The sequence below is a fragment of the Rhincodon typus genome, chromosome 23 (genome assembly GCF_021869965.1).
Source record: "Rhincodon typus isolate 14 chromosome 23, sRhiTyp1.1, whole genome shotgun sequence".
Taxonomy (NCBI): Eukaryota; Metazoa; Chordata; class Chondrichthyes; order Orectolobiformes; family Rhincodontidae; genus Rhincodon; species Rhincodon typus.
Genome location: NC_063354.1, coordinates 2,830,159 through 2,853,027, shown reverse-complemented (window position 1 = coordinate 2,853,027; position 22,869 = coordinate 2,830,159). Strand labels below are relative to the sequence as shown.

Here is a 22,869-nt window from a genome sequence, read left to right as displayed (position 1 = left end):
TATAATATTCCAAATGCTTTAGATTCTGGAAAGGTCCACCAGATTGGAAAATAGCAGGCATAATGCTTATGCTGGAACCACAACTATTTAGAATCTAGATCAATGATTTGAATGAAAGGACCTAATGTATTATAGCCAAGTTTGGGATGTAGACAGGTTAAGTGAGAGGCCAAAAATCTGGCAGAGGTGGTACAATGTGGGAAACTGAGAACATGCCCATCTTGATTAGAAACAATTATAGCATTACATTGAGCGAAACTGCAAGACTCAGTGGTACAATGGATCTAGGTGTCCTGGTACCTGAATCATAATAAGTTAGAACACAGGCACAGCAAGTGATTAAGGCACCTGATGAAAAGTTGCCTTTTATCGCAAGGCAAATGGAATACAAAAGTAGGCTCGTTTACTGCAACTGTTCAGGGCTTTAGTAACACCACAACTAGAGTACTATCTAGTTTTGGTGTTACTAATTGAAAAATAGCATAAAAGGAACTTATTACATTCGAAGCAGTTCAGTGAGGGTTCACTTGGCTCATTTCTTGGATGTAGGACCTATCTTTTGAAGAAAGGTTGAAGAGGTTAGGCCTATACCCATTTGATTTCAGGAGGATGAGAGGGGACCTTATTTAAAGCCTCAAGATCTTGAAGGGACTTTAAGGATGGATACTAGAAGGATGCTTCCTTGGGAGAGAGACAAGATCTAGGGAGGTTAGACATAAGAGATCGCCCTTTTAAGATGAAGACGAGGAAAGAAATTTTACCTCAGATGGTCCTTAATCTGTGGAATCCACTTTCTTGAAAGCAATGGAGGTTGGCTCATTGAATTTATTCAAGGCTGAGTGACATAGAATTCTAACAGACAAGGGGGTTGAGGGTTATGGCGGAACAGATGGGAAGGTGAAGTTGACACCTTAATCAAATCAGTTATGACCTTATCCTAGAGCACAGCCAACTTGAACGGCTGAAAGGCCGACTTCAGTTTCCAAGTCTTACGTTCCAACCTGAGCTGAGATACAGCATTTTATATTGCACTCCTGCTGCCACATTAGCCCCTATCTCTACCTGACATTTCTTCCACTCCTATTCTCCATCCGGCATTAACAGAACCTGCTCTTGAGTCTCAGGAGAGGTCTTTCTTCCCCCCTCTGGAACACAAGCAGACTTACTGTAGGGATTCTAACTATAGTGAATGGGGGAAATTAATGATAAGCTACATTTTAATAGCATTGCCAACAGACCGATAATGTGGTTCATCTGTTAATAGTGAACGGATAGTATAAAGTGGTGGGATAATGGCGCATCAGTTGCACAGAGGTAATGCTACCAGTAATTCAGAGGCCTGAACCATCGATCCAGAGACATGTGCTACCAGGATAATTTGGAAAATTAAACTTCAATCAATTCATTAAACTGGAATTAAATGCCCGCTTCAGTAAAATAACTACTGGATTGTTGTTAAAAAAAAAAAAGACTGATTTACTAATGCCTGTCAGGGCTGGAAATCTGCCGTCTTTACTGATGCTCTGCTAAGGAATATGAGCAGATAGGGGCTAACTTAAAAAGTAAAACCAAAAAGTTAGTAATCTGAGACTATTACCTCAGTCATGAGCTAATTGGAAAAGGATTGACACGACTGAAGAGATAAATGTGTGGCTCAAAAGATTGGTATGGGAGAAACAGATTGCAATTAATGGGATGGTCACATCAGTACTGGGGAAGGACGGAGCTGTTCCAATGGGGCAGGCTCCACTGAAATTATACTGGGACCACAGTTCTGGTGAATACCATGAGTTGGGCTTTAAACTAGATAATGGGGATGCAACTGCCTGGAAAATTAGAAAATCAAAGGTAAGGGAGAAGGTAGGATCGCAGGTTAGTGACTGGGTTGATTGTTACCAGAAAATAAAGGAATGGACAGAATTTACGAATTGTCATTTTGTATCAAGGAGCCATAAAATTGCAGGGAAATTCAATAATAGGCCAAACTTAAAGGCTTTGTGTCTAATGCACGAAGCATGCAGAATAAGGTAAAGGAAATGATGGTGCAAATTGAAATAAATTAATATGTTCTCATAGCCATGACAGAAACGTGGTTACATGGAGATCAAAACTGGGAACTTAACATTCAGGGAAATGTGACCTTTTGAAGAGACAGGAGGGACAGAAAGCTGGTGGGGTAGCACTATTAGTAAGCGATGAGAGAGACAACCTAGGCTCAGATGATGTAAAGTCCACTTGGGAGGAGGTTTAAAAAAAAAAGCAAGGGAAATAAGACATCATACAGACGCCCAAACAGTAGCCATTTTATAGCAAACAATATAAATCAATAAATAATAGGAACACGTAAAAAGAAGAGAGCAATAATTGTGGATGACCTTAATCTTCATGTTGATTGGATTAATCAAATTGGGAAGGGTAGCTACAATAATGAACTCAGAGTGCATTAGCAATAGCTTCCTACAGCAATGTGTCATGGAGCCAACCAGGGAGTAGGTTATTCTGGATCTAGTAATGGGTAACGAGGCAGGATTAATAAGTGACCTCAGAGTAAAAGATTATGCGGAACTAGTGATTATAACATGTTGGAATTTAATATGGAGTTTGAGAGTGAAAAATGTTGGTCGGAAACAACTGAGTTTAACTTAAGTGAAAGGGAATTAGAATGAAATGAGGATAAAGTGAATTGGGCGGATAGATGAGCAGGAATGACAATAAGAAGCACTGGCAAGCATTTAAACAGGTAACTCATGACTCTCAGCAAAATCACATCGCAGTAAAGAGCAAAGATTCTAAGCGAGGAATAACTGACCATAGCTAACCAAGGAAGGACTGAGCTAAAATCAAAAACATACAAGGAGATCAAAAGTCAGTAATAGCTCCAAATGCTGGGATAAACTCAGATTCCAGCAAAGGAGGACTAGAAAGATAATAAAGACAGATAAAATAAATAAACAAAGGCAAATGAAACAATAAGAGCTTGTTTAAATATACAAAAAGGAAAACAGAGGTCAAAGTGAAAATACACCCCTTCAAAAATGAATCTGGGGAGAATGTTTTGGGGAACAAAGAAATTAGTTAAATAGATATTTTGCATCAAACTTTACAGGGGAAGATACTTCGAACATCCCATTTATACTAAAAAAATACAGGAGGAGGAATTAAATACCATCACACTCACTCCAGAAAGTTTATTAGATAAACTAATGGGGCCAAATGCAGTTAAGTTCTCAGCCCTGATGGCTTGCATCCTAGGTTCCTAAAAGTGATAGCTACAGAAATGGTGGAAGCATTGGTTTTAATTTTTGAAAAGTCGTTGAATTCTGGAGAAGTACGAGAGGATTGGAAAACTGCTCATGTGACAGCCCTATTCAAAAAGGGAGGGAGGCAAAAAAGCAGGTTAGCCTAACATCTGTTGTTAAAAAGGTATTGGAATCACTTATAAAGGAAGCAATAGCAGAACATCTGAAAAATCATAATCTAATCTAGTCAGCATGGCTTCACAAAAAGGAAATTGTGTCTATTAAAGTTTTTGAGGAAGTTTCAACTAGACTGGATAGAAGGGAACCATTAGATATACTGTATTCGTACTTCCAGAAGACATTCAAGAAGTACCACAAAAGGTTACGTTACAAAATAAGTACCTACGGTGTTGGACGCAGTATACTGGCATGGATAGAGATCTGGCTAATGGGCAGGAAACATCAAATGGGGATAAGAAGTCCGTTTTAAAAATGAAAAGGACTACAGATCCTGCAAATCAGTAACAAAAACAGAAATTGCTGGAAAACTCAGCAAGCCTGGCAGCATCTGTGGACAGAAATCAGAGTTAAAGCTTCAGGTCCAGTGATCCTCCTTCAGAACTGGGGTTCATTTTCAGGTTGGCAACCTGTAATCGGTAGGGTCCACAGGGATGCTTCTGGGACCACAAGTGTTTACAATATATATTAATGACTTGGAAGAAGGAAACGAATATACTGTAGCCACATTTGCAGATGACATAAAAATACGTGGAAAGGCAAGTTGTGAGAGGGATACACAGTTTACAGAGAGATAATGATAAGTTCACTAAGTGGGCAAAAAGCTGGCGATTGGAGTATAATGTGGGCAAATGTGAACTTTCTCATTTTGCAAGAGAGAACAAACAAACTATTATTTAAATGAAGAAAAACTGCAGAAAGCTGCAACACAATGGGACTTTGGGTCCTTGGGCACGAGAAAGCAGAAAATCAGGAATGCTAATGGAATGTTTGCCCTTATCGCAAAGGCATTGAAGTATAAGAGTAGGGGAGTCTTACTGCAATTGTATCAGGTGCTGGTGAGACATCTGGAGTACTGAGTATGATTTTCGGCCCTTTATTTAAGGAAAGATATAATTTCATTGGAGGTAGCTCAGAGAAGTGTCACTCAGATGATCCTTGGTATGGAGGGATTGTCTTATGAGCAAAGGCTAAACAGGTTGAGACTCTATTCATTGAAGTTTAGAAGAATGAGAAGTGAAGTGATCTCATTGACACACACAGGATTCTTAAGGGGCTTGACAGGTTAAATGCTGAGAGGATCTTTGCCCTCATGGGAGAGTCGAGGACCAGAGGGCATCATCTCAGTCTTTATTCTGAGACAAAGAGTGATTTCTTCTCTTGGAGGGTTGAGAATCTTTGGAACTCGTTGCCATAGTGTGCAGAGGGGGCAAGGTCCTTGTGTATATTTGGGGCTGAGATAAACAGATTTGTGATTAATTGGGGGATCAAGGGTTACAAGAAAAATGCAGGTAAGTGGGCATGAGGAATGTCAGAACAACCTTGATCATATTGAATGGCGGAGCAGGCTCGAGGGGCTGAATGACCTATTTCTGTTCATACATCTTACGGTCTTTGGTTACGATCTTACCCGGTCGGGCCTTTAACACTGTGCAACAAACCTAACATACAAGAAAATATTTCAAATAAATGCTCTAAGTAGGGTGGGGTACACATTCGTCTTTAGAAACCTTTCTTGCAGTTACTCTTTTAGGGGTCAAGATACCACAGTGCTTTTACTGGGCTCTTAATCCAGAGATCTGCATACATGACTCAGGAGTCAGAAGGTCAAATCTGACTACAGAAGCTTGGGAATTTAAATTCAATTAAATAAATCTAGAATTTGAAGTTAGTCTCAGTAATGATGAACATGAATAATCTGGATTGTTCTAAAAACGTACCAGATTCATTAATGTTCATTGGGGAAGGAAGTCTCGTCTTCTTGATTAGCTTATATGTAACTCCAGGCCCACATGAAGGCCTTAGCACTGCCTTGAAATGGCCTAACCAGCCATACAGCTCTACTCATAAAGGCTCATTACCAAGTGAAATTAGGGATGCTCAATAAGTGCTTAATTTATGAGTGATATTCACTTCATATGAGCAAGTTTTTAAATAATGTAGTCATCGCCATTGTAAAAACTCTAATAGGAGCACATGTTTTCAATGCTGATATAGGGAAATTAGTTCTGGGTTTCAAACTAGGTTATTAATTATAAAAGCATAAAGACATTACAATCATGGTCTAAGGACATTAAAGCATTACTCTGTGATAACCACATATAGCTTTATCTTTAAGTAGAAAAATAATGCATCTAACGAATTGCTCCAATTTCACCAATTGCTCACAAAAAGTGAGACCTCATGCAGTTCAATAAGAAAGTGAGCAAATATCCATATTTCTCAATGTTTCCAGGTTTTGTTTGTATGTTTATGGACATGGCATTAAAAATTTGTATCTAAACCCAGCTATCCTGTGAGGAATTTCTATGTTTGTGCTTATAATGGAAATTTCCTTATGCAAACAATGTCACCCTTCAACTATGTCCTTCAGCCAGTAACAGTACTGCACATAAGGAGTTAAGACCAACTACAGTGTTCAGGTAAACTGGTGATCATGGCTGGGAATAAACATGCACAGCATAAAGTCACAATGCAATTGTATTTTCAGACTTTTTTAATACATTACAATGACTTATTCCTATGCCCACAGTTATAATGAAAACCGCCCATGTCAGTTGTCACATTGCAATTACACATCCAGAGATTAAGAGCACAGAATTGGTTTAATCTTGGAACGTTTCTAGGAACACTCTTCTTTACAAATTAGGTATAGTGTAATGAAACTTTAAAAGTAACAACGATAAATGCACTTAAAATTACACTAAACATAAGTTTGGGGAGGGGGATGGTGAATTTTCAACCTTAGAATGTATAGCTTGGCACTATCACTTTCTCATTTAGAACACAGAAATGCAATTAATGTTATAGTGACTTACCTACTCCTCTATGAAAGATTGCCAAAGTGCCATCAGCCAATGCTACTAATACTCTTCCTTTTAAATGTCTGGCAAAAGAAAAACTAGGCGTAACTGAAAGTCTTGTTGCTAACATACAAGGATCACCCTTCAAGCCGTAACTTTCCCATACTACACTCCAAAAAGCCTAAAGATGAACAAAAGAACTGGACCTAGTTCTTATACACTTCTGTAAATATTTATTTAGGCATACACATTCCAAATACACCTACTTCACCAACAACAGTTTGAGAAACAAAAACAGGAATTGCTGGAAATGCTCAGCAGGCCTGGCAACATCTGGGAAGAGAAATCAGAGTTAATATTTCAGGTTGAGTGACCCTTCCTCAGAACTGATGATAGTTAGGAAAAGGTTGGTTTATATGCAAAAGATCAGGTGGGGGGTGGGGATAAGGAGTAAACAATAAATGGGGATAGAGCCCAAAGACAGAGAAGAATGGTTGGACAAGGGAGTGGGTACCAATCTGGCTAGGAGAGTGAATAGCTGTTAATGGACACTGTTAGTGGCAGTGTGTAATGGCAGACTATGTGATAACAAGGCCTGGTGTGTAGTTTGGGGGCTAGGACATGGGAGAGTTCAGGCTCTAAAATTATTGAACTCAACATAGAGTCCGGAGGGCTGCAAAGTCCCCAAGTGGAAAATGAGGTGTTGTTCTTCCAGCTTGTGCTGAGCTTCACTGCAAGCCTGAGACGGTGATGTTGGCCAGGGAACAGGGTGGTGTGTTGAAGTGGCAGGCAACTCAAAGCTCAGGGTCTGTTTTGTGGGCAGAACGTAGTTGTTCTGCGAAGCTGTCACCCAGTCTACGCTTCGTTTTCCCAACTTACAGGAGACCACATTGTGAGCAGCAAATGCATTGGACCAGATTGTGTGAAGTGCAGGTAAAGCGCTGCTTCAGCTGGAAGGTAGTTTGGGCACTGGGACTCTGAAGAGGTAGGAGGTAAATGGGCAGGTGTTATACCTTCTGCTATTGCAGCCGAAGATGCTGTGGGGGATGTTGGGCATGAAGGAAGAGTGGACCAGAGTATCCCTGAGGAAACAGTTCCTGCTGAAGGCAGACGAGGGAGGGCAGGGAAGTGCATCTCTGGTGGGGGCATCTCACTGGAGGTGATGGAAATGGCAGTTGGTGGTCTTCTGGATGTAGATGCGGGTGAGATGGTAGATAAAGACAAGGAGAACCCCATCACCATTGCAAGAGGGAAGAGAGGTGTAGGGGTGGGAATGCATGAGATTTGGTCAGACCCGGTTGAGGGCCCTGTCAACAACTGTGCTGGGGAATCCTGACTTGAGGAAGAAGCGGACATTTCAGAGGCTCCCTTCCTAAAGTTGGCCTCATCGGAACATATGTGACAGAGAAGGAGAAATCAGGAGAATGGAATAAAGTCTTTACAGGAAGCAGAGTGCAAGGATGTATAGTCCAGGTAGCTACGGGAGTTGGTGGGTTTACAGCAGATATCAGTGGCCAGTCTATCGCTAGAAACAACAGTTTCAGGTTGTTTCTTTTTATGAGGACATTAGTAAATGCTTGTTCACGTCCACTACATGCATATAATTTAAAAAACTAATATTCTGTATGATGTAGCTTTCCTCAATTCCAGGATGTTGCCGACTAGTGTTAAGATGCTTTGTATGTGTACATGGAAGGATGATGACCCAACATCCACTGGGAAATTCAAAGAGAACCAGATAGCAACAAGCCATGGTCACTGGTTTTCGTTTCGGTATTTACTTCCTCAGTATTCTTAGAAAATAATATCTCAAAAAAAAAGCATCAATTCTGTGTGGTTACTTATAGACTGTATATACTATATAGCAATTTGATAAACAAATTAATCAGACCAACCAATTTTGTAATTACACGGACACATCAAATTCAGAACTTCAAGGAACTGCATTTAATATTTGATCACATTAGAGTGTTAACAGAAAATAGATTCTTGAAAACTTATTTTTCATTCTTATTAACTTTTAGGAAGTTAATTGGATGAAGCTAAAAAGATTCAATAATCATTCTCGGTGAAAGTTATTATCATAACTCTTAGTTATTAATTGATAAAGAGACAATACATCTGCCAGTCAGGATAGACACCCAGCCCTGGTTCTGGCTCGAGAAAGGAAGGAGAATGACCTCAGAGTTAAACCTAAAGGCAGAAGTCACACAATGCCAGGTAATAGTCCAACAGTTTTATTTGAAATCACAAGCTTTTGGAGCATAGCCCCTTCATCAGGTGAACCTAAAGACAACATTTGAAATTCAAAGCTGGAAACGTGGTGATTGGCCAGATTTCTGACACCAGATCACGCTGGTGTTTGCAGGTTAATGTGAAGTCAGGCTAATCTCAGTTTGGGAATCCAGAAATGATCTTCTCCCCAAGTTCTGAGAACTTTATTGGTTAAAATATTTCAATGGCACCAGTTGAGGTTGAAACAGTCTTTTAAGCATATTTAACATAACTTCTTTGTTTTTGTACACTATGCCCCTATTAATGACATCAAGATGAGTTAAATATCAGAATGCTGCCAAGGAAACAGATGGAGTTGACAGCCAGGGAATGGAGTTTGGACTGGGGACCAAAAACAGTGGTTTCCATCTTTTCAATATCTAATTGGAAGGGATTTCTGCTCATCCAATATTGTATATCAGATAGGTCATCTGATAATTCAGCAACAAAAAAAAAAGGAGTCAAGATAAGAAAATGAGTAGAGCAGTGCGACATCAGCATATGTGTAAAAATTAACCCTGTACCTTAAGAGAATGTCACAAAGGAGCAGCATGTGAATTAGAAATAGGAAGGGTCAAGGTTAAATACTTGCAAACAGAGGAAACTATGTGCTAGTAGGAAGTGAAGTCATTGCAAATGATTTCCCGGCTTACATTAAACCAAGATGAATGGAACTAGGTGACGGCACTCCCACCCAGTTGGACAACTGTGGTGAGGTGCGGAAAGTGTGGTCAACAGTCTCAAATCCTGGAGACAGGTTAAGAACGAAATAAAGGAGAACTTGTGTTTTTCACAGTCACATAAGATGTCATTTATGGATACCTTTTTGGTATGGTGGCAGGAGCAGAAGCCCAATTGGAAGAATTAAACATGGAAATACAGGAATGGATTTGGGAAGTGATAACATGTTCAAGGAATCTGGAGAGAAAAGGGAGTTTAGAATGACAAATAAATAATGTTGGAAATGTTTGGCAGGTCATGCAGCACCTATGGAATGAAAACAGTTACAGATAAGGACATGAAAGATATCAGTTCTGAGAAAAGGTCATCGACCTGAAACACAAACTTCTACACACAGGTATTGCCTGACCTACTGAGTATTTCCAGCATTTTGTGTTTTGGTTACAAATTTCCAACATATTTCACGTTTGAAAGGGTGCTTGGAGAAGCATTGGCGTAGTGCTGAGGTCATTGTACGAGGAAACCAGAACCTCAGGCTAATATTTTGGGGTCATGGGTTCAAATCTCATTATCCATTAATCACCCTTGATTTTTGTAAAAACCCATCTGAATAGCTGATGCAGTTATCCTTTCCTTGTCAGGTCTACAGGTGATTCTTAAACCACAGCAACATGGTAGACTCTTAACGGTCTTCTGAAATGGCCTGAGCAAGCCACTCAGTTCAAGGGACAATTACAGACAGACAACTGGCCCATGTCCCATGATTGAATATGGAAAAAAAACCAAGCTTGGAGATGGGATTGTGCAGTTCAAAGGGCATTTTTGAGGAGAGGCATGGTGACAGTAATTTGAAAGCAAGTGGGCCAACAACTAAAGAGACAGAACTCTTTACAATATCCGATTAACATGCGGTCAGCTGGGCAAGTTGAGTGATCAGATGTTTCAGTGGCAATAGAACTGGGGAACAGGAGGTGGGTACCATGGACAAGATCAAGTCAGACAGGGGAAGAAAGCCGATTGAAGAGAGGCTACAGAAGGTTGCAAGTTCAGGGCTAAGACAGGGTGAAGCATTAAAAGGTTGGGTCGGGTGGGCTATTTGAAGAAAGGAATAGTGCAGAAGCTGCTGATTGGATTGCCTTAATTGCACTGGTGTGCTTGATGCTGGAGGTACGGATGGAGGGGACAGGGAAGAAATATTTAAGAAGATGGCTTACAGTGAAGTAAAATCTGGAGTTATCTTTGCTGTACAGGTTGATCATTGAACTGTTAAAACAGTTGTCCACAAATCCTATAAAGTCCCCATTCCTTAAATTTAAGTAAGTGTAGATGAGGGTCACACTAGTAGAAATGGCCAGGATGAAAGAAAACGATAGTTTCACTAGGGACAAGGGAGATTGAAGGTGGAGGGGAGGGTGCAGTTGAGGAAATCAGCAGCTGCAGAAATTTGAATGGAGGGCCAAAAATCAAACGCTAGATACCTGGGATTTTAAAAATTTATTTGTAAGCAAATAAGTGATTAAAGCATAGTTGTTGATGTTGTTAAAGTATAACCAGCATACCTGATAACTGATAAATTAAATATGTCAAAAATTTTACAACTTACACAATACTAAGAATAGAGTCTTTCAGTTTAATGGAGTGAAGACACTTCTTCCACTGAGCTACTGAGGAATGGACATACAAACTGCAAGAAAACAAACAAGAAATTCACTGTCTCTTCATAATTCTTTTTGAAAAGATTTGCAGGAAGGGTCAAGGGGAATTGGTCCTTTAATTTAAATAGCTCCAGTGAGTGGCAGCATCAGTGGGAACACACCTCGGGTATCTGATCAGAGAAGCCACAAATTGAGGTAGGGTTCATTCCACTCCCTTGCCCAGAAAGCAACAATCTATGCTCCTTCTTCAAGGATCCTGGCTATTAGGCAGCCCTGAACCCTCCTCAAGGTGAGCTCCAATTTAACCCATTGTCTTGGTCTGCCTGAGGTACAGTGGCCAGGATCGTGAGTACTGTGAGCCTGCAAATCCTCAGTCTAATCCCTTCTATGTCAGTAAAGATGGAGGCTTCATTCTATTAATGGGAATTCCATTTGGAAGGATTACATCCAGCAAATTTGGGTCCTCACCTAATATATAATCCTTGCTGAAACTTCCAAAGCACAGTTAGCCCATCACTGCAGAAGAATGAACAACACTCATTTTGCTTCTCTTTATAACCATGCCGCAACTTTATGAACACCCACATCTGAAATGCAGGTGAATGCTTTTCTCTTTGCAATCTTTATATATAAATTTTTGAATGAATGACAGATTAAAAACAAAGAAATTCTGTATCAGAAGTCAAAGTCCCTCCCAATTTTAGGGTCTAGATTTACCAGAAATGATGTTCAGGAACAGAACAAGCCACTGCAAAGTTCTGCTTCCCCTTTTTCTGCCAAGTATATAACCATACCAGGTTAGCACCTCCTATTGCACCAATATTTTCAAAAACTGATTGGAGGGAAATAACAATTTGTACAGAATATAAGATGGTTTTGAGCCTTGGTTATCACCCACAGAACAACTTTAAGTTTGTCTATGTTATTTCCATATGGGGTCTTTAAAACCATTTTTCCTTCCATCAGTTTCAGCTGGATTCAAACTGAGGACATGACACTAAAAGACTGATTATGTCATCTCAACTGCCTTAAAGTGAAGGTATAATGTATATCTGCATTAACAGTGTCACCTTAATGCCATAACTCACCAACCACTCTGTGCGCCAAGCCACATTGTTGGCAGAACGCTACTCATCTTCTCTGCTTCCTCACGCATCAGATCTTGATCCAATGGAAGTGCAGATACACCATCTTTATACAGGTCGGATTCCCTGCAGGAAAAGGCAAAAGATGGCAACCAGGCTCAGAATCAAGAATACTCTTGTAACACTACTCTCCACATAGTTTTTATATGGCATTAGATATTCCTGACGCTGCTGTTGCTTGTCACTTTCACTTGATTCCAATGAAAGCAAAACTGTCCCTGCAGTTCCAATGCCTCAACCATGTCCAAGAATTGGAGCCTCTTGCATGAGAAACTACAGGATCAGAACTGCATCCCATTCTTGAATCTCCATTAAAAATAGGGGTCAGGAGTAGGCCAATTGTTATTTAATAAAATCATGGCTGGTCTGATTATTTCACATTCCTAATTCCAACAACCTTTCAAGCTGTTCTGAGGAAGAATCAACGGACCCAAAGTATTAACTCTGATTTTTCCTTCACAGATGCTGCCAGATCTACTGAGCTTTGCCAGCAACTTCTGTTTTTGTTCCTGATTTACAGCATGTGCAGTTCTTTCAGTTTTTAACCTTTCATCCTCTTGCTTACAAAGAATCTATGTCTTAAAACATTCAAAGACTCTGCTTCCAATGTCTTTTGAGCATTAGATTTCCAAAAATACTCAACCTTATGAGAAAAAAATTCTCCTCACCCACGTCTTAGATGAGTGACCCCTTATTTTTAAACAGTGACTCCCAGTTCTAGATTCTAAAGTAAGAGGACAATCACGTTGTTTCAACATCCACTCTGTCAACAAATCTCACAATTTTACATATTCCAACGAAATCACCTCCAGCTGTTCTAAATTCCAGCAGATACAAGCCTTAGCCAGTCCAACTTAAAACACCAACCCATTCCAGGTATTAGCCTAGTAAACTTTCTCTGAACTGCTTCCAAAGCATTATCATTCTTCCTGAAATTAGGAGACCAATACTATGAACAGTACTCTAGATGTAATGTCACCAATGCCGTGTACAACTGAAACATAACCTCCCTACTTTGTATTCAATTTCCTTCACAATAAACAATAATTCTATTAGCTTTCTTAATTACTTGAGTGTACCTACATGCACTGAAATATTAGGAATCATTATAAAAAGATGCAATACATAGCAAAAAATAACCAAGATGTGGAAGACATATTCAAATGACTAAATTACAGGCCAAATGTGGTCCCCTAATTAGACATTCTGATGAAGAAAGATGGGAGGACACTCACATGAGCATAAGTTCCAGTTTGTATAGATTACTGTAAATCCTGAACCCTTGCACTTGGAGTTTATTCGCATTTTGTCAGTTATTTAATTTGGTGTCATGAGTTGCATAAAGAACATGGTTTATTTTGAAACTATAACAAAAGTGAAATAGTCCAAAATGGAACAGAATTTCTTTCTTTCAGAATCACAGAAAGTGGCTATTCAGCCATCGGTGTCTGTGCAGTTGAATAAATGAGCCATTCATTCTAATCCCATTTGCCAGCACCAGGTCCAAACCTTGCAGATTACAGTGCTTTAATCATAGAATCCCTAGAGTGGTGAAGGAGGCCATTCAGCCCATCAAGTCCACACCAACCCATGGAAGAGTATACCACCCAGACCCAGCCACTTACCCTATCCCAATAACCCCACATTAACCATGGCTAACTCACCTAACCATCCCTGGAGATTACAGGACAATTTAGCATGGCCAATCCACCTAACCTGCACATCTTTGGACTGTGGGGCGAAACCAGAGCACCCAGAGGAAACCCACGCAGATAAGGGGAGAACACGCAAACTCCACCCATGGGCGGAATCAAACCTAGGTCCCTGGCGCTATGAGGCAGCAGTGCTAACCACTGAGCCACCATGCTGCCAAATGATTTTTTTTTTGAGTGAGGGTGGAGGGGCAAGGCTTCATCGGCAAGGAAAGATCAGTAGTATATTTCTAGTGGCAAGTACACTCATTTTATATTAAAAATATCATTTTTGCATGATACAACATTTTTGACGAACAGGTCATATTTCTTCTGCTCCATTTGTGGAGCAGAATAAATATAACTACAAATGCAAATAGAACTGGACTTGACCACTGAGAGATTTGCAGACTGATCCCCATTGGCCAACACTCTGTCGTGATGCAGACACAAACGGAATTTCCCAAAGCAGTTGTATGTGTAAGAGAGGTCACTGGCAAAGGGGTCAAAATAACCTTTTCTTTCAAGGACTACTTTTTTGATTTTTCTTTTTTATTTCACTAATTTCTTTGTTAAATGATGCAGTCATGTTGTGACGTCTCTTTCTGTATTTGGGTTGAATTCTTTTCAAGTCATCTTTCTTTAAATAGCTCAAATACCAAATAGTGCATCATACATTTACATGTTAAATCTTCTAACTTGGAATCCACAAATACAATTTTTATTAATTTATGATAAATAAATCTCCCACACTGTTTTATAAATTAAAATTCTAAACAGTAGACACATGGTAACTTCTTGAGAATTTTAAAATATAAAGTTCAGGATTAAGATCAGGTTTTTAACTCCCAGCCCAAAAGGAAAATGAGACAAAATTGATTGCTGTCGTAAAACAGGTTGTACGTGAAAACGGTAAATGTAGTGTGGTTATATCCAAGTCCTGCATATTTGATGCACAGTTTTCAAGCTCACCCATGTTTAAGTAGCAAAACTAGAAGAGAAAGCAAACCACGCAATCACTCACATCTCAATAGCACTATGGACCATCAAATGGAATGATACCAGGGTGGGCAATAAAGCTCCAACCCTACCCACCCTGGATGACACCTAGACCCAGCAGCAATACCACTCTCCACACAGCGTTACACCCCTCCCCCTATTAAGCCTACAGATTTCAAGAAACAATCCATAAATAATTTGCAAGATAGTCTGGTAAGCACTTTTATTTATAAATATGATCAAAACCTTTCACCGTGAATTTCACAAACTTCACTAAGCAATTGCCTCCTCCTGGCTCCATGAGCAGCTGAAACTCAGGCCCATTACTCCAGTGACCAGCCAAACCTCATGCCAAGTACCATCACTCCTCACCTGACCAGATGAAACTCAAGCCCAGCCCCAGTGGGCACTCACCTCGATCAAGCACGCTGAGTGACTGCTCCAACCTAGTCAAAGCCCCCTTCTGATGCCACAGGACCAGCCCTGGGAGAGATTTGCTCACAGGTTCCTTCCCTTGTGCTCTTATTACTCCTTTAGTCAGAGATTCCATCTCCTGAGGAGTAACAAGAGCAGGAAAGAAGGATAAATACAGAAATTGTTGGAGAAACTCAGCAGGTCTGGCAGCATCTTTGTGAAGAAAGCAGAGTTAATGTTTCAAGTCCAATGACTCTTGAGTTCTGATGAACAGTCACTGGTCTCAAAATGTTAAACTCTGCTTTCTTTCCACAGATGCTGCCAGACCCGCTGAGTTTTGCCAGTAGTTTCTGTTGCTGTTTCAGATCTCTGGCATCCGCAGTTCTTTGTTTTATTGCAGGAAAGAGGGAGTTGGTGATTGATGGAGCTGGAATGCCCTGCATGGGAGAGACAAAATCTTTGATTGTAGGATTAGTGCCTCACAGGCTCTGTCTCTTCCAGATAGGACAGAGGGACACATTTCTGGCTGTTCACTCTTATGTTGGAATTTCTCCAGGCTTTTTGAAGGGTACTTGGAAATGAATGAGTGTATTTTGAACACTGCCTTGGAAACCAAGGTACCGCGTCACTCAGATTCCCACACATAACACATTCCCATCCTAACTTTGAGCATGTGGCAAAGGGAGATATATTTAATACAGGAATTTACATTCTATGCAGCTTGCAACATAGGTCAAAAAAATTTAGTTTGTGCTACAACCTCAGTTAGAATTTTACATACCGTCTATTAAACATCTGTGTGCTGTCTGTTGAGCTCTGCACTCCCAGTGGGTCTGTAAAAACATGTTCTGTGTAAGCTCCAGACTGACTGACATCAGTTAAATCATCATCTGACAGCGGAAGATTTAGATTGGATTCTGTTGCTTCCGTGGCCTCTTCTGCTGCTGGCAAACTTCCATCAGGGCTGATGCTCACAGTACCAATTTCCCCTGCAACAAGGTACAGCTATTATGGCAGAGATCTTTTAAACAGATCACACAGCAGACAGACTTAGTTGTCCCTTGCCACTGAACTGTCTGTCCTACATAGTAGCAGTAGGCCACTTGCCTGAACATATGAGAATTTATAAGCATCCAACCAAATCACTTAAGTTGATTTCAAAGATAGCCACGCTGTATCTCTGCTTTTTTTCAAACTTACATTTAACATCACATGAATACATTCAGCAAGCTCCAAATGGAAAGGAATTTAAGATTTAAACACTATACGGATTTGCAGCTTCACTGCAGCAGCCCATTTATTACCATAATAATGATGATGGGCTTTGACAGGTTCCAGCTGAAGACTGTGTTTACTTTTATATTTCTTGGGTTTATTATGAATCTGGTCTTAAGTATTATTTATTTTCCACCTTTTATATTCTCACCAATTTTCAAGAGAACTGAAGATCATCAGTGTGATCAAACTGATTATTATTATTACTTAAAAGGACACAGCTAACATACAATAACTTCTTTTCAGAGAATTCTTATCAAATTTGTTAGCTGTAGTTCATTTGATAGCATTTTTACCTCAAATCAGTATAAAAATGTAAATATAGAACATGGTTAAGCCACAAAACATAAACAATGGATACCTGGCTCTCCTTCAGGGATGGGCGAGGAACTGGCAGGAGTGCGCGGGGTCGGAGGTATGGCGCCACCTTCTGTAGTGCATCCAACAACTGTGATCCCACCCAACAGATTGTCACTTCCCGCTGAACTGTTACTGGCAACACTTCCTGCTAAAGAGGCACATTCCGCCTGGCTTCCCTCAGCATCCATTGGAATCTCTTCTCCAGCAGGATAGTCTGTCTCTCGAGCACCTATAAATTATTAATAGGATGATTTATTATAAATAATTACCTAACTGATAATGATACCCAACATTACTGATTAAAAACAAACATGTCTCATAGCTGCATAGTGCTTTACGAAAAATTTGAACAATTCAGTCTGCCACGGCTCAGTCAGCAGCATTCTCATCAAAAAACTCAACTAGGTTCAAGGCTAACACCAAAGACATGAGCACATTGACTAGGTGAGTACTTCCAGTGCAGTACTGAGGGAGTGTTGTACTGACAGAGGGTCATGCTTTGAACAAGGTATCTATTCATGATCTCAGGTTGATATGAATATATGATTCCACTATCTAAGAGGAGTTGGGAGCTCTCCGTGACCTGGATTAATACTTATTTCTCAACAAACTTCATCCAAACAGATTATCTGGTCATTTATCTCATCTATATTGGTGTAACCATGCTCTGTCAAATTACCTGACATTCTTTCTCTGTGACAACAGCAATTACAGAAAATTATTCAATACTTTGAGATGCCTTGAGGTTGTGAATGATGCTAGAAATAGGACTAGAAATGTAAATGATTTATTTTTGACATATCTGGCCTGATTTTAACTCTGTCTAAATGAATAGAATTTGAGTGCATTGAAGTCAGGCCTCCTATAGCAGTAAGCATAAGCAGGGAACTAAGGGATGTTATTTATGGCACTGTGATAAATTTGACACCATTTAAGTTCTGCCAGAGTCTCAGATCCTTGTCTCATTACAACATTGATCCAAACATGGATGAAGAACTAAGCGTCAGAGGTATTGTGAGAATTAAATAAAGACTGCATTTAACCAATGACAGCATCAAGGGCCCCAGCAAAACCGGAATCAACAGGAATCTAAGAGGGAAACACTCCTCTGGGTGGAGATATGCCTGGAGCGAAGGAAGACAGTTGTAATTGTTAAGGGTCAATCATGTCAGCCCCAAGATGCCAGTGCAGACGCTATTCAAGGTAAAGTCCCCGGCCAATCTTCAACTGCTCGATCAATGACCCTCCATCCATCATCTGGTCAGAGGTTGGAGTGTTCACTGATGATTGCACAATTCGCAACTCCTGAAATACTGAAGCAGTTCATGACCAAACGCAACAAGATCTCAACAACATCCATGCTTGGGATACTAAGTGACAAATAACATTTGCACCATCTAAGTAATAGACAATCTTCAATAACAGAGAATCTAATCTTCATCCCTTAATGTTCAATAGCATTACCATCGCTAATTCTCCCATTATCAACATCCTGAGTTTACCATTGACCAGAAACTGAACCAGGTTAGCCATATAAATCAGTGGGAACTAATAAAAACAACTGAACTTCAGAGAATACCCCTTTTTTTTTAAATATATAGAATCCCCACAGTCTGGAAACAGGCCATGCAGCCCAACAAGTCCACAGCAACCCTCCAAACAGCATCCCACCCAGACCCATTCCCCTACCCTATCCCACTAACTCTGCATTTCCCATGTCTAGCACATCTAAACCTACACATCCCTGAACACTGGGTAATTTAGCATGTCCAATCCACTTAACTTGCACATCTTTAGTTTGTGGGAGGAAACTGGAATACCCGGAGGAACCTGGAACACCCAGTGGAAACCCACGCAGACACGGGGAGAACGTGCAAACTTCACACAGGCTATCGCCCGAGGCCGGAATTGAACCCAGGTCCCTGCGCTGTGAGGCAGCAGTGCTAACCATTCAGCCACCATACCATCCATCTTATAATTCAGCAAACATTCTATCAGTATCCCTTAATTGAGGGAGGAGAGGAAAACAGCAGCACCAGGAAGAGACAAGAACTTGAGATTAAAGTACAAGTACAATTCCAAATTTAAACCAACAAAACCTCCGTTACAACTTTAACATTCAAAACCATAGCTAACTGACCACTATAGAATCCTGAAACATTTTAATCAAACAAAAATAAAATGAGTTTTCCACAGGTCAAGTCTGTTTAAAAAGTCAACCAACCAACTCTTGGTGTGTGCAACTGGAACTCACCTGGTACACTGGCAAGGCACAGGATGTGAGAGTTGCAGACAAAGAAACTGTCCAAGATCTTTGCAGGCTGGTTGGCATCTATAACCACAACCTTGCCAGTAGAATGTGTGCTTGTACAAATCCAAACTAGGCTGCACAGTTCCTCCTGATGCTTCAGCTCCTTCTCTTGCTCCTGCACAATACAGATTTTAAAAAACAGATTTACTCCAACTCACAACCTACTGTATTTCTTGTAATGAACTACTGCACTTTAATTTGTAAATATTACATTAAAACCTAAATCACTGGGTCCAAAACAGGTTTTCATTTGAAGCAGTAGTTCAACTGGAAAAACAATGTGCGTTTATACATGTGGTTCTGATACAGCAACATTTTCATCTGGAGATCAGATTTGGTAATGAGAAGCACACGCATAGATAAGTAGCTTGTCCTCCAAAGAGAGGGGGAGGGAGGGAGAAAGACTTCAAAAAAGTCGCCTCGGTATACGTGGTACTGTACAGCCTTTCCCCAAGGACACAACACTGCCTCCTTCCTTGTCTACTCCCTCTCTCTGCACACCCTTCATACAGCCACTTTGCAATATATTTCCAGTTAATCAATAGGACAGATATCACATGAATACATGAACATACAAAGTCAGAGAAGGCTATTCAGTCCCTTTGAACCTGATCCACCATTCAAGAGAATCATTGGTTGATCTGAATGTAGCCTCAAACCCAGTTTCTTACCTACCCCCAATACACTTCAACTCCCTCATTAGTCAAAAGTTTATCTACCTCTACCTTAAAATTTTTCTATGACTCTGCTCCCACTGCTGTTCAGTGAAGAAAGTTCCAAGGACTCTGAACACTCAGAACAATATATTCTCCACTGTACATTCTTAAATAGGTGGCCCCTTATTTTTAAGCTGCCTCCCCTAGTCCTGGTCCCTCCCATCTGGTGAAGCATTCTTTCAGGGTTAACCCTGTCAAATCTCCTTCAGACCCCAGTTCTGTTTATGTTGGTTCTCCATAGGAGCAATTTACCTAGCGACACACTCTGGATTCTCTCTGGAGACCTGCACATTTTTCCTTTTCAGATCAGAATGCAATTCGAACTTTTGAGCCCTGATTGAATTTGCTTCCACCATTTTGCCAAGCTGTGCATTCTAGATCATAAACACTCGGTGGGCGAAGAGCTTTTTCCTCACGTGTCCATTGCCTCCTTTAGCAATTATTTTAAACCTGTACCATCTTTTTCTCAATCTCCAGCAACGTGAAAAGTTTCACCCCATCTTCTCTGTTCAGACCCCTCATGAGTTTGACCAACTCTGGGACACACATTTAAAATGATTCATCATGCAAATAACTTGAAAAAAAAACTAAATAATCACAGTTGGAATATTTAAACAATAACATACGTACTTTAAGCTCCAGTTCCAACCGGTCCAAGCTGCTCTGAGATCCTCTCTGCTGCTTATTACCTTCTGGTTCAGAACCGGACAGATCATTGTAAAACACACTAGCACCAAAGATCGAGCCACCATCACGCGTCTTTCCTCCTGACAAGTTAACACCAACTGCACACCATAACTAGGAAACATAACCATAACAAGATCATGAGTCAAGATCACTTAATAGGGAGAACACCTACTTGGAGGGCTGAGCCCCTGATTGCAGTGTATCAACACTCAAGAAGCAATGTCAACCACAGACCATTTTGTGCTGCAAATAGTACATAATTCTGGATAGGTAAAGCACTACCGGGAAGCTCTCTGATCCGTGAAAACTACTACAGGATCACTCTGGATTGCAAAGTTAACCCCTGGCTTCCTTTAGTTTATCTTCTATCTTCCTTCATGTCCTAAAAATGAATTAGGAGGAGCAGCCATTTGGCCCATAATCTAATGAAATCAGGCTGACCCAAATGTGGCCTCAACTCCATTTTTCTTTCTCCCTTGCACCCATTGACTCCTTATCAATGAAGACTCTAACTAAACTAGACATAAAATTATTCCAAGTCCCACCCTCTGCTACTCTCTGGAGAAGAGACCATTCACTTTCCAAAAGAAGAAAATTTCTTCTAATCTTGTTTTAAATGGCAGACCCCTTATTTTTAAACTGTGTCCCCTACTTCTAGTCTCTACCGTAAGGGGAATCATCCTCTCTGCATCCAATCTGTTAATTTCCCTCAGGACCTTAAGTGTTTCAATAACATCACTGTTCATTCTTCCAAACTTTAATGGATAAGAGGCCCAACCTTTCTTTTTATACAATAACTTCTGTCCCAGGAAGCAATCCAGTCAACCTCCTGAATTGCTTCTCATGTTATTATATCCTTTCTCAAGTAAGGAGGCAAAAACTGTATACCAAGTGTTGATGCAGCTACTGGTTACACCCAAGTGAACAAGTCTTTGCCAGCTATTGGTATTGAACTGTTGACTCTTTGGATTTCCTGTTGCACCCTCAAAGTCAAACTTCTCCAACCTCTTAATCAAATCTTGTGTTCAGTAACAACCTTTACATTGAAAGTACAGACTTTGTTGATCAACTAGAAAGAAAAATGTCACCTTCATGTAAGTATCTTTGTCATCCAAAGGTTGCAGATACACTGGCACAGGCAAATTCTTCATTTTGCAGTCACTTGGACCACCATTTGTCGCCTAAGGAGAAACCAACAAGCTACATGAATGCTTTTGAGAGAGAGATGGCTGATACCAAGTGGGGTGCGGTATTTGGAGAAATTACAGTGGATATGTAATCCAAAAGGCAAATCTCAACATGCTTCACTTTGCATAACTCCCAATCTATCTAGTGCTCAACCTGTCCTCTTTCTCAATGCAACACATCAGATACTTCAAGTATAGATACCCACAGAGTTGTCATGCTCCTTCTCTCATGCTTGATAAAGAAAGGAACTGAATTCAGAAGTCTTTATGTTTGGACCTATTTGCTTATCATTAACAGCATGCGTTGAGGAAAATATTAAATCAGATCTTAAGTTCACATCACAGCAGGAATGAGCTGAAACTCTTGCTTGATTGTGAATGCAGCTAAACGGCATCCAATAATAATAATTTTAGGTCATCTTTATAAAAATTGGCATTGCGAACCTATGGGTTATGGCTGTTTATACAGGTCAACATAAAAATATCCCTAGATAACAAGGTGTAGAGCTGGATGAACACAGCAGGCCAAGCAGCATCAGAGGAGCAGGAAAGCTGACGTTTCGGGCCGAGACCCTTCAGGAATGGGGTTCTGAAATAAATAGGGAGAGAGGGGGAGGCGGATAGAAGATGGATACAGGAGAAGATAGGTGGAGAGGAGACAGACAGGTCAGAGAGGCGAGGGTGGAGCCAGTAAAGGTGAGTGTAGGTGGGGTGTTAGAGAGGGGATAAGTCAGTCCAGGGAGGACGGACAGGTCAAGAGGGCAGGATGAGGCTAGTAGGTAGGAGATGGGGGTGGGGCTTGAGGGGGGAGGAGGGGATAGCTGGAAGGAAGGATAGGTTAGGGAGGCGGAGACAAGCTGGGCTGGTTTTGGGATCATAGGGGCAGGGGAGATTTTGAAGCTTATGAAGTCCACATTGATACCATTGGGCTGCAGGGTTGCCAAGCGATATGAGGTGCTGTTCCTGCAACCTTCGGGTGGCATCGTTGTGGCACTGCAGGAGGCGCAGGATGGACGTGTTGTCTGAGGAATGGGAGGGGGAGTTGAAATAATTCGCAGCTGGGAGGTGCAGTTGTTTAGTGCGAACCGAGCGTAGGTGTTCCGCAAAGCGGTCCCCAAGCCTCCACTTAGTTTCCCCGATGTAGAGGAGGCCACATCTGGAACAGCAGATACAGTATACCACATTAGCAGATGT

At 40.7% G+C, this 22,869-nt stretch overlaps 1 protein-coding gene across 1 annotated transcript in view; it reads right to left on the bottom strand.

Moving 5' to 3' along the window:
• LOC109917313 (C-Jun-amino-terminal kinase-interacting protein 4-like) overlaps positions 1 to 22,869 on the bottom strand; it is a 222,875-nt gene that overhangs the window by 19,296 nt on the left and 180,710 nt on the right. The window contains exons 12-19 of the mRNA XM_048611076.1: positions 21,577 to 21,669; positions 20,432 to 20,599; positions 19,029 to 19,200; positions 16,776 to 17,003; positions 15,921 to 16,128; positions 11,979 to 12,101; positions 10,839 to 10,919; positions 6,296 to 6,363 (exon numbers count right to left, since the gene is read on the bottom strand). Coding sequence (XP_048467033.1) covers positions 6,296 to 6,363; positions 10,839 to 10,919; positions 11,979 to 12,101; positions 15,921 to 16,128; positions 16,776 to 17,003; positions 19,029 to 19,200; positions 20,432 to 20,599; positions 21,577 to 21,669 — 1,141 coding nt within the window. The remainder of the gene's footprint in view (positions 1 to 6,295; positions 6,364 to 10,838; positions 10,920 to 11,978; positions 12,102 to 15,920; positions 16,129 to 16,775; positions 17,004 to 19,028; positions 19,201 to 20,431; positions 20,600 to 21,576; positions 21,670 to 22,869) is intronic.